The following is a 12,459-nucleotide window of genomic DNA, read 5'->3' on the forward strand; positions in this document are numbered from 1 at the left end:
TGTGACTGATATAACAAAAATATTCTGGGATTTTAAAAACAAAAACAACAAAAAACAGTCACTGTTGTTGTTTGAAGGTAGGCAGCATCCTAAAGGCACAGCTGGTCCTAAATGTTGGCTTGATGCACTGTTACTCTACGGAGCTGGTTTCATGAATGTGTTGACGAACTGAGGAGGAGAGTCGAGGTGATGAGAGACGTTAAAGCGTTGAGGGTCCAGTGTGTTTTCTCTCTTTTTACGGAGTCGTAGAAGGTGTGGTGATCACACGTGTGCAGCTGAAGAGTCCGTGCACAGTGTTGAGTGGTTATATTTACAGTCCGAGGGTTTGGTAATACTCGCGGTACAGTGGCTTCTCTCCACAATCAGCATCTCATCCAGTGTTTGTTTTTCTTTTCATGTAAGTGTGAATGTGAGCAGAAGGACGGAGGAAAAGATGAATGGAGCGGCAGATACCCAGAAGTCCTTGCGGTTTTTTGTTTGTTTTTTCAGACAGATGGTCTACTCACTGAAGCTGAAGTTCAGGCCGGAGCTCTCTGGGATCGGGGAGGACGGACCCGCACTGGAAACAGCACTGGACGGGATACTGCCATCTTTAAAAAAAAAGATAAATCAGTTAACTTCATCACTCAGAAACATAGATGTTAATGCACTAACAGATCATACAATCAGCTCTGACATTAACCCCTAAAAACATATCAAAATCTAACATTTTAAAAAACTCAATCCATGCTGGAAGTATTAATCCTGAGTCCTCACTGAGTCCGAGTGTGGATTTGTTGTTATGGAGGGACACAAGGTGAACAAAGAAGGGTAGAGCGATCTGGTACAAAAACAAGAAAAGCATGAGCGTCATCACCTCGCAGCTTCTTCTTCTGTTGCCATGGAGAACTTTATGAAAACAGTTTTTATTCGGGGTCAGGTTTAAAATGAATAAAATAAACTACTTGTATGTAAACGTGTATATCAACAATCTGACTAGAATATACTCTTATAATTGAGATTTTATAAAATTTTAACATTCTCCATTCATTGGTCATCGAAAAATAAACATTTAAGGCCAATTTCAAATCAATATAGCAAGAAATGACAGGAGCTTTTCACTAGAGTGACACATGTTTCACAGTCGTTTTGATGCATAAAGACAGCCTTAATGTATCTGCACTGGCACACAGCGGTGCTGCAACTACAGCCAACAGTGTCGTATTCATCCTCCAGCATCCCTGCATGTTTACCGGGTGATAAATGAGACTGACGGAGAGATAAACAATACACCGGTGGTGGATGAAAAGGGGAGATAATGGAAAAATAAGTAAAAGAGAAAGATACAGATACAGATGGGTAATCAACCGATGCTGGGAAGTGGGTTAAATTAAACACCTCACCACACGGGGATTTAAAGAAGAAAAAAGACAGACTGAAGAAAAGAGGTCAATAAGAAAAAGAAGAGGAGGCTGACAACACGAAAGGAAGAAGAGATGTGTTGTTCTTTCAGAGACCCGTTTTATGGAAGTTTTGTAACTGATGCTGATCCCTCTGGGTGGCCTGCCAGACATTTACGCTCTGCTTTGTTTTTAGCTCGTCTGACAGTTTCAGGGCTCGTTTACTAAAATAAAGCTTGTTTTGTAAGAATACAGGCTGTGTTGGTATGGATGGAGTGTCCCAACTTCCTTTAATCTAATATGCACATTTTAGTCATTTTAAAATGATGCTCCTACTCAGAGATACTTGAAATTACTGTTAAGGATGGTAGAGAAAACCTGGGAGGCAAGTAAGATAAAAACATTCTGGAGATTCATTTTTTTAAGTTTGATCTCAATTGTTTTTGGAATAAAAACAGTCAAGTTTTCTTCCAGGTGAGTTTTAATTGACATAATTTACTAACACAGAATATAAATGCTTTGTTAGAGAGCATTGAGAAAGTAAAATGTACCTGAAAGAACACATGACTTTAGTCCTATTTCAAACATGGGGTAGTGAAAAATGGAAAAAATGGAAAACGTGACTTAGAAAATGTATCATTGCGAAACCCTTTTAACCCTCATACACACAGAAGAGAAAACGTTATTTTCCCCCTCAATCTCCCCTCAGGGCTTCCGTAGGCTGGTGTTCAGAGTAGCGGTGAAGCAATTAATTGATTAACAATTAGTTGACATAAACCTCTGACAATTTCAGATAAATAATTAATCATTCATGTAAAGCTCGACAATTTATTCTTGGCCTTGTAAACGGCAGTTGAAACAACAATCTCAGCTCAATTAATCATTTAAGCAATTCATCGAATAAAAATGCCAAATATTTTCTAGTTCCAGCTTCTCTAGAGCCATAATCGGACACTTTTCTCGGTTTAGTGTTATTATAAATTTAATATCCTTGTTTTTTTTTTTTTCATTGTTGGATCGGACAAATCAACTATTCTGAAAACATCTGGGACATTTTATAAACTAAAAACAAATATATTGTCATATTTTAAAGCCTCTTAGCCCATTGTACCTTTTCATAAACAGGATGAATCGCTGAGTCGTGGTGAATAGAAAATATCTTTCTGTTTTGTCTTGCCGCTGTCAGCATCTAAAACTTGGCAGAACAATCTGTCAGCAAACCTTTTTTTCTCTTCTTGTAAATATATGATAAAAAAAAAGTGATGAAGGGATTAACACATCATTAAGATAAGCATCAGTTAGCAGCCCTTGCTTGGAGCTCGTTTCAAAGACACGTTTTTAGCTGATTTGGGACTGAATATGAGTTTTGTTTGATATGATACAATTAATATCTGTTACCACGAGGTCACTGCGGATACATTAAACCCATCAGGTCACATATACATGAAGTGTCTGAATCCTAATCCAGGACCTTTTCAGCATCACTTCTCATTCATACAGTTACTCATTTTCACCCGTGGGAGCTCCACTGGAAGGGCTGCGGATTACAAGCTTCGTTCAAGACAGAATGTCAAACTGAAACTACGCAATGTCTTCAGTAAAGGAATGAAAAGTGATTTTGACCACTTGGAGAGGAACATTTAGATTTGTGCTGCCAAAAAAAACAGTGTTCTTCCAATTAATGTGTTCTTTTATATTTTACAATAACCCCCATTGTTGCATTTGAAAGCAGACATCTACCAGAAAACATAACAGTTGGCCTACATGATGCATAATGCCTTAGAATCATTTAGAACAACACTCACGCCATAGAGGCTGGCCTGGCGGCCGTAGAGACGTTTCAGATCCGGAGGAGGACAGCGGCTGCTGAGGGCTGTAGAGAGACGTCTGGCTCTGAGAGTCAAACAGGCTGGAGAGAGCTGGAGCGAAGACAGAAAGAAATAAAAACACATTATGATCAGATTCCAAATGTCAGTTTACTTAATAGAAGCACAGTGCAGTGTTTGATATTTAAAGAGCTATTGTTGAGTTGGGGACAGAAAGGAATTGGAAAAGTTGATTTAAACTCAAAAATTCATCCTCTTAAATTTTTTTTACTTTAAGTCTGGTTTCAGTTGGATGTTTTGTCAAGAGCATCTTAACGTCTGGCCTAAAGAAATCTTGGTTTCCTTCCTTCCTAAAGCACGTCTATCTTGCAAAATAGTTTCCATTTAGGGGATTAAAATAAATATCTTCGTCAAATACTTTAGTAGCTTACATATTTTCGCACGTAGCCCGACAATTTTAGGGGACGGAAAGGAGTTGGACAAGTTGATTTATACTAGTCATAATATTTAAAAAAAAATTGTTTAGAAAATTTGTTGGATTTTCATTCAAGAGCATCGCAACGTCTGGCCTAAAAAAATGGTTGTTTCCTTGTGTGTATTTAAAGGACCTTTGTCTGTACATATGGACATAAAAATACAACAGCATGTGTCACTGTCCAAATAAGAAATATTTACCATAAAAAGATCAAAATGCAGTATATGTGTTAATAAAAAGTTAAAAGCACACATATCTTTCAAAATAGTTTCCATTTAGGGGATTCAAATAAATGTTTGTAAAAAAATGTAAGTAACAAACATATTTATTCATATTTAAATTCCAGACGTGGTTTGGACACGTAACAACCTTTAATTTCAAACTTCAGGCGCTTGACATATTTGCTGCATTGAAACACATTTGTTCCTCCCTTCACAAAGCTTTTGTCTGCATTTCATGATTAGTGTTGAACCAAACTGACCGCATACAGCAGCAGGTATATAGTAGTGTCTGCAGGCCTACCTCTCATGGTCTTGGCGTGGGCCTCGCTGCTGCTCTCACACACCTTGTTGAGGAACTCGTCCACCTGCTTCAGGGAGAGCGAGTTGTGCAGCGTCTCCAGCGGGTAGATAGAGGGCACCATGGAGCAGCCTTCAAACCCTGCAGCACGGAGAGGAGACAGAAACACAGCCGGTCGTACCACTTCTCCATCCGACGGAGGAAGAGGAGGAGGAGGAGGAGGAGCGGTGACGCTAAAGCTCTCTGTGAATGCTGGTTTACTGCACATTCTCTCAGTGCCATATGTTGACAAGCAGCTCGCGATGTTCGGCAGCCATTTTTATTTGTTAACGAGCCACACAGACTTTTTTTTAGGCGACTGTCAGATGTAACGTTAATGGTGTGTTACCTTCTACACTGTCTGGCCTCAGACAGAAGCTACACAGCACAAAGTTATCAGCCAAAAATGAATTTGCAACAAACATAATCAGCATTGTGGCCGGGGTTAATTTACCTCTTCATTGCAAACATATTTACAAAAGCGGGATGTTCGGATTATTTGGGAAAGTGTCATATTCTGTAAATTAGAGGTGCAGCCATCATTTAGTGAGTAAAGGCTTTAGTTCATTTGATAAATGACATGACCCAAACATCATATGTTAACATGTTTTTAGCACAGTGAAAGATTTCCACCATAATCTTCCTCTGATAAAGTTAGATTTCCAATAATCCAGAGCGCACAGGATGGTAACTAAACCACATAACAACAATATGGGCTGCTCACGTGTCCTGGAGCAGGACAGAAGAGTTGTAGCCGAGTCTAACCTTTGCCCTTAATGATGAACATTAAAGACTTTTCTCTTTATTGATTAATTGCATTGCAATAATTTGTCCTAGTTTTGGAAAAGGTATGATTTGAAAGTAAATTGACAACCCTTTCATCTTAAAAAGGTAGATTAAATAAAGTAAATCCTTAGTGCTGCAATGTGTAGTAATATATGTGGCAGTTTTGTGTTTGTAATCAATCATGTTTTTCATATTTATCATAAGAATATTTATCTTCATCTTGCCTTTGCAGCCCTTCTGTCAATTTCCTTTTATCTGATCGATATTTTAATTCTAGGAAAGCACAATACAGATTTCTTTTTAACCCGATGCCGATTCTTACAACAGAGTGTGTAGATGCTGCGCTTGTAAAGTCAATAAAAGCAATTTGACTTCATATTATCAGACAATAAGTTATCGACTATAATTCAATTAACTGAAAAAAGCACAACAATATGACTTTCACATTACCAGCACTGATGTGTATTGTGCATCCCTAACTAATTAATAACATACTGCTTATCTTTCTTTCATAAAATGAGAAATACGTGTGTGTATGTGTTGAGAAAACACAACTTCAAACCACAAACACGACTGTGCCATGGCAAGCTGACGTTTACACAAAAACGAAAAAGATTTTCATTCAGCGCAGCCCGACAAAGAACTCCATGATGAAGTGATACCATGAAACTAAATGGATGGAGGTTGAAGCAGCACATCCATATCCCCAGAGAGCATGCTGGTCAGCCTTGTATTTCCCCATGAATAATGTGCTACGACTCCAGATTCTTCCAGGGTCTTCGCCCTTAAAACAACGTGTCTGATACAAACGACACAAGGTAGAAGAACTGCAGTCAGCACTTAATGGACGGGAACCTTTTGAGGCCTTGAGATGTGAATTTCCCCTGTTAATAATTTTCACATTCAAGTTTTTTTTAGTAGAGTTGCTCAAAGTTGATGGATCCCATGAGAACACTTATGTGCAGAACATGAAACGAGAAAGTTATAAATCATTTGAGGGATCAAAATCTGTCTTTTCTGCCGTCACTCCATTTTCCCATCTATAGATGACATTTCTTCGTAGAGATGCTTTGGCCAGTTATCTGATGATGACTACATTACAAAGAAAAGCATGATGCATCAGAGACAGCTGCCTTATTGACTGTATTCTTTCATTAATCATCAAATAGTTTCCTCACTGGATGTCTGCCAAAGCAGCTTTATATTCGTTAAACCAGGTTATCGCTTTTCAACATGAAAAGCTCTTCCTGCAAAAGCTTGGCTTGGCTTAAACTGAATTTACAAAGCCTCAGGAGGAAGTGTTTCGGTGGCTAAAGTTGTGCATCACATATTTAGCCATATGTTTAGGTTCGCTACAATACATTTATCCTCATGTCCAACTGTTCTTCCTGTCCTTGCTGTACTCCAATTAAGCTGTTAGTTGGACCGTGTAAAAATAACGTGGCATTTATCTTCCCTCCTCCCAGTCGTTGCTGCAGCCTCTCCATGTGGATATCAGATTCAGCTCACACACCAGAAGCAGTGAGGAGCAGGAATCCCTGATGCTACACTGCACCACTCACTCAACCATCCACGAACACAGGTGAACGCAAAGACATGAGGACGGCGATGTTTAAAAGATCAAAGAAATAAAGTCATAAAAATGTGACAAAGCCAAAAAAATCTGTGACACAACTTGCAAAGACATGCTCCAGAAAACAAAAATCAGCATTTTTGTGAACAGACCACCACTTAACTATCCAATTAAAATGAACGCTGAGATGATGACCCAAAAACCTTCAACATACACTGCAGTGTCACCCAGCGGGGCCGAGTGGTGACCTCTCGGTGTAAAGGACAAATTGGTGCCACCAACAGCTGACTCTCCTCTAATGACGGAGCTCATTACTGAAGAAATGTCCAGTTTTGGCGACATTTTCATCTATAAACCACTCGAGGATGGAGCATGCACACAATGCAGTGAGACAAGCCTTAAAACTCTGACACAAGAGTTTATTTTGACTGGTCATCAAGTGTCCATCCAGACATGTAGAGCCATCAGTCCTCCTTGTGCAGATACAGTATTCTTATATAGATCAATATTAAGTTTAAAAATCTAAATGTTTACCATATTAGAATATGTCTTTTTCTAGTTCCAGGAATGGCACAATAGGTGTCAAATCATGTAAAATGAAGGACTGGGGCCAAAACAGACTTCAGGACTTATAGACACAGTGAAATGAAGAAAGAAAAAAATAGTTTTTTTTAATTACCAAACTCCCGCTCGTTTCTCTACCTTTTTTGATGACTCATCCACTGGGGGGCATTTACATAAATGCATCAAATCAAAGTAAATCTGAAGCAAGCTGGCCCATCTATTGTGTAAAACTACTCTTGGCTGATTTGAGGGGTTTCATTTATGGTTAAAAGAGCATATTTATAAATGTATCTTAAATTTAATTTACTTCTTTTTTTTTATTATTTTGGGGAATATTTTGCCTTTACTTGATAGTGATAGTGGAGATAGATGGGAGGGGACCAACATGGAGAAACTGTCCATCCAGCCTTGAATCCCACCGAGTCTCGCAGCAACAATAACAGCATTTGCACCCATGTGGTACGCTCACTAACCACTCAGCTATCGGGTCGGACTTATTAGTTTATCTGACATGGACAAAAGAAATCCTAGAAAGATACTTTTCATCTGCTGTCTGTGACCAGATGTTATATAGAAACCCTAAAAACTGAGTAAAACAGCTCATAAAAGTCATTAACACAATATTCTATTCAGAAAAAAGTACATTACACATCCGCCAACAAATAATGCCACAGTAGACACATGGTTGTTTGCTGTAAACTACTGTACATGATGGGTCAGAGGTGTGTGTTTGTCCTAGCTGGTGCAAACGGTAAACATTCCCAAAAACGGTGGTTGAGGTCGACTTTATTCATTTCTCACTTGTTTTCCTTCTGATCTTAGTGAGGGAGGTTTAGCTGCTCTGTATCGCCACATGTTCACTTAACAACACCCACTATTATTGAGCTACCCAATGAAATCTCATTCAAGCTGACAAAATGTTCAGTTTCACTGGAAAATACGTGACAGTACAGGTATTAAGGCTAACTGCAGTTTCACTGTGACTTTAAGTTCTGTGTGCAGAAGAAAAATGGACTTTTCCTGCTTTCCAAGCAAGTGCTGCACCCTCTGACAAACATGCAAAATAAAGAAAAATAGGAGCATGAAATGGAGCAGGACGTGATAAAAAAGAAAAGGAGAAATGCACGGAAGGAAAAGTAAAGTAAAAGCACTGAACAACAGAAGATGCAAAGCTCAGCTGGCATTAACAGCGTCCCACGTGCCCCAACACTGTCTGAACGGGGCTAGAGGGAGGAAGAGGAGGCGACAGGAGGCGATAGGGGTCTACACAGGCTGACCGTGAAGGGACTCTGGGAGCTCCTGACTGGACTTCAGCCAGCTCTTGAGGAGGTGGAGGTGGTAGGGACAGTGGCGGAGGTGTTGGGCTACGGTACCGTCCACAGCCAGAGGGGCAAAAGCCAGCAGGGCCGGCTCAGCGGGAAACCCCCCCCAGCAGCTGGACTACATGGAGACCGTCTGAGGGCTCTGAAGGGACGAGAGGCAGAGCAGGGAGAAGAAGAGGAAGTACAGAGGAGGAAGAGGAGCGATAGGAGATGTGGAACAACTAAAAGAGAAGTGTGGCTTCAGGACAAAGGATTGAATTCATCATAGAACGTAAATTCAGTTTCTGACCTCATTGGAGCCGCACTCGTCTTGACCTTTTATTTATACAGCAGACCAACTTCGCCTGAGCAACAACAGAATGCCTCAAATCCCACCATTTCCATTTCAAAGCAAACTAAGTTCAAACAAAAGACAACCCAAGGTCATATAGAAAGCAGCCGCGGTGAATAATCTGTGAATAATCTACGGCGCCACAAATTTAAAAAGGGAAACACATCAGAGACACAGGTCTACTTCACAAACCATGTGAACCCTAGAACGTTAGCGTCATCAATAAAACTGTTCAAGCACAACAACTTCAAAAACGAGGAACAACTGTGACCTCGCAGTGCTGTTTTTTTGTTTTTTATCTTCTTTCAATTAACAACTCTGTGCTTTGAGATGAAGTTCAGTGTAAACACTCTATTCGAAAATGTGCGTTTGAGATTTATTGTATTTTATTGCAGCAAAACTTTGACAAAGCTAGACAACCAACTGTGCATCATTATGGGTAATTCATCAGTGCCAATTTGCTAATTTCCTCAACGAGGCCAACAGGTCTTATACCCTACCAAACTAATAACTAGATTCAAAATGGGTAAAAGAATATCAGGTATTTTATGATTCCATCTCACCAGTGTCTATAAGATAAGATAATCCTTTATTAGTCCCGCAGCGGGGAAATTTGCAATGGCTTTTATAATGGCTGGGTTTAGGTTCTACTTAAATCAACAAACAATAGAGGTGTTTCACTCCATAACAAAACATTAATTTAGAGGAAAATGTGACAAGAATGATTTAATTCTCAATCAAAAACAAAGCATAACAATGAAAATGTTTTTTTTAAATCAACCCAGAGCTAAATACCCTCCACAGTGAGTTTTGCTTCCACATCATTAGTTGTCTTTATAAAGTTTGTATATAATAATAATAATAATAATAATAATAATAATAATAACTGCAACTTGGCATTATTAGTCCCACAATGGGAGGTTCTCTGACCCATGTGGAGGAGCAGTGGGCTGCAATTTTTGGAAAAGGTGTCTGCTCAAGGACACCTGGCATGTAATGTATAATGTCACCAACCTTATAGTTGTATATAATGGACCAAAGCCGCAATGGACTTTGAAACTGCAACGGCATGTTAGGGACATGTGCTCTTTTTTAAAAAGGGAATATAAATATATTTTATTACCAATCAAAAAAAAAAAAAAAAATCAGACAAAACCTTAAATTGTAGGCCAGAGAATTTATAAAAAAAATACTTAAAAAAAAAAACTAATTAAATGACGAAGCTGAAGAAAACAAGCCTAGGTGATCGAAACACTCTTCGCTGTGGTTCCCAGTAGTTTGTCCCAGTCAACATCAGATCAGATTTCTGGATCACACCATCATTCTGAAGCAACACGTCAGATGATCCCCGATGCTTCAATGACATTTCATTTTTACTGCCAAAGCACGGACAGCACATTACAGGCTGCTAAAGCATGCAGCAGTTTCTGAGCCACTGACCCTTAATACCAGTCAGTCACGTATCTAAATAACATCACATGGATCAGCTCTGTGCGGTTCAGTAGCTTTAATTTGCTCCTTCTCGGTTTTTAACAGCCAGCCGGGCTGATCTCCCCACGGAGGTATAAAACTGCCTCAAAACATATTTCAAGAAAGCAACGAGTGGATTTCATCAGATTAATAAATCTTTACAGAAAACAAGCATTGTGAAGTAAGTAATTTATTCCCAACAGCTGCCGTGTCCAAAAGAAAACTCTAAAAGAAACTGAATATGAGTTTTCACAAACAGACTCGACAATGTTGGAGACCAAGAGAGAAGGAAGAACACTGAAGCTGTCCATGATGCTGAACATTTCTAACTTACAGGAGGAGGTTAGCATCCACAGCTTGGCTTTACCAGCACACACTTGTCATCAAGTGGGATTATAATATAGAAGAACAAGGTGGATATTTGTATTATTATGCTGCAATCATTTTATTTTTTCCTTATTAATAAATATATCGTTTGGTCTATGAAAATTCCTGAAAATGTCAATTTTAAAAAGGTCCTAGAGTCAAAGACAATGACTTCCAATATCTTGTTTTGTGCGACCAACAGTCCAAAATCAAGAGATATCCATTTAAAACTATTTTTAAAAAAAGGGAGAAGCAGCAAATGCTCACATTGAAGAAGCTAAAACCAGAGAGTTGTGGGCATGTATGCCTGAAAAATGTAATGATTAATCGACCGAGTACAAATTTTTTGTACATTGTCTAATCGATTAATCAACAAATCGTTTCTGCTAAAAAAACAGTGACTGTTGCTCGTCAAGAAGCACTAATTTGTTCAATGAAATAAAATGAAACTGCAAAGCAATGTGCGTAATACAAAAAATCTGATTAAAATAAATCAAATTAAGTACTGGAAAATGGTCTAAAGTGATAAATGAATCCAGTTAGACGCTCCCTTTTGTCCTTTTGTTTGGTGTGTAGAGCTGCAATATAACAAATGAATAAAGAAACAAAAATCTTATGATTTTGTGAGGAAATCCACGTTCACATGTTGGAAAGCGACTCGCAAGAGCAACTCCACGCCCCCCGAATATCTCGTCTCGCTGACCTCTCCCGATTTAACTTCTCACCTTGCTGCAGTGACGTAGAAGTGTACTCCAGGGTGAGTCGGTACACCGTGACATCACTGTTGAGTTACAGATAAAACATTTCTGACTACACCAATCAGTGATGTAGTCAGAGTTAAATGTATTTTTATTTAAATCGCCAAAACTACGAAATTAACAGAATAAATGATTTGAAATTAACAAAAGGTGCAGGTGAGAATATATTATGATGTGCGCACAGATTATCTGCACATGGAAGTATATCTGAGGCGGGATATATTTTCCCACATACATCCATCCTGTGAGGAAACAGCAGGATCAGAGAGGTAAATTAAGGAAGTGCAGGCAGAGCAGGTGGTGTTAGAGGTGAGGGCCGAAAAAACAACACAAGGTACAACAAACACAGAGGGTGTGTGTGTGTGAAACAGGAAACTCTTTAAAATTTAATTTGTTTTTTAAATCTTAAGAGACGTTTAATGTAATTAACGCAGCCAAACGTCAAACCCCCAAAAAATAGAAAACACAGGAAATGTTTTCCCACAAAAAAAAAAAAAAAAAAAAAAAAAAAGTCATGCAAGATAAGAGGAAAAAACTGGAGGAGGGTCGAAAAAAAAAGCAGACATACCATTAGTCGGATGCCTGGCAAACGACACAGAAAATCTCTTTACTGGCGGCATAGAGAACAGCTCTGAGGAGATAAGAAAGGTAACTGGTGTTACTGGGGCTGCTGGTTCCTGTGTCTGCCTGTTTGCCAGTGTTGTCTTTTTTTACATGAGAGGATAAACAGAAAGAGAGAGAGAGAGAGAGAGAGAGAGAGAGAGAGAGAGAGAGAGAGAGAGAGAGTTGGCCCGTCGACTCATCAATGTCCGTCTGCCGAAGAACATGCGAGAAAATGAGGTTCGTCTCAGAATAAACAAAGAGGAAATGGGCCATCAGAGGAAATGAATGAATGAGTGAGTGGATGGAGTAAATGAAGGACATTTAGAACAGTAATCATGCAGGAGGAGAGACGATGGACTCAGATCTAAAGGGTGCTGTCCTTACGTTGTTCGACATTGTGGCAAACTCACGTGTTTGCTTTCTTGCTGAGAGATGTTCGAGAAGATTG

At 39.1% G+C, this 12,459-nt stretch overlaps 1 protein-coding gene across 7 annotated transcripts in view; it reads right to left on the bottom strand.

Moving 5' to 3' along the window:
* The window catches only part of ppip5k1b (diphosphoinositol pentakisphosphate kinase 1b), a 48,111-nt gene that overhangs the window by 1,932 nt on the left and 33,720 nt on the right, over positions 1-12,459 (bottom strand). For 5 of the 7 annotated variants that reach the window (XM_054619158.1, XM_054619161.1, XM_054619159.1 and 2 more), the window contains exons 27-30: positions 11,977-12,039; positions 4,203-4,340; positions 3,185-3,298; positions 1-590 (exon numbers count right to left, since the gene is read on the bottom strand). The exon at positions 1-590 is cut by the window's left edge and continues 1,932 nt beyond it. In XM_054619158.1, coding sequence (XP_054475133.1) covers positions 499-590; positions 3,185-3,298; positions 4,203-4,340; positions 11,977-12,039 — 407 coding nt within the window. In that variant the 3' untranslated portion in view covers positions 1-498. Of the gene's footprint in view, positions 591-707; positions 821-3,184; positions 3,299-4,202; positions 4,341-11,976; positions 12,040-12,459 lie in introns of all 7 variants that reach the window. The other 2 variants (XR_008531910.1, XM_054619162.1) reach the window with 2 other exon arrangements.

The sequence above is a fragment of the Anoplopoma fimbria genome, chromosome 19 (assembly GCF_027596085.1).
Source record: "Anoplopoma fimbria isolate UVic2021 breed Golden Eagle Sablefish chromosome 19, Afim_UVic_2022, whole genome shotgun sequence".
NCBI lineage: Eukaryota > Metazoa > Chordata > Actinopteri > Perciformes > Anoplopomatidae > Anoplopoma > Anoplopoma fimbria.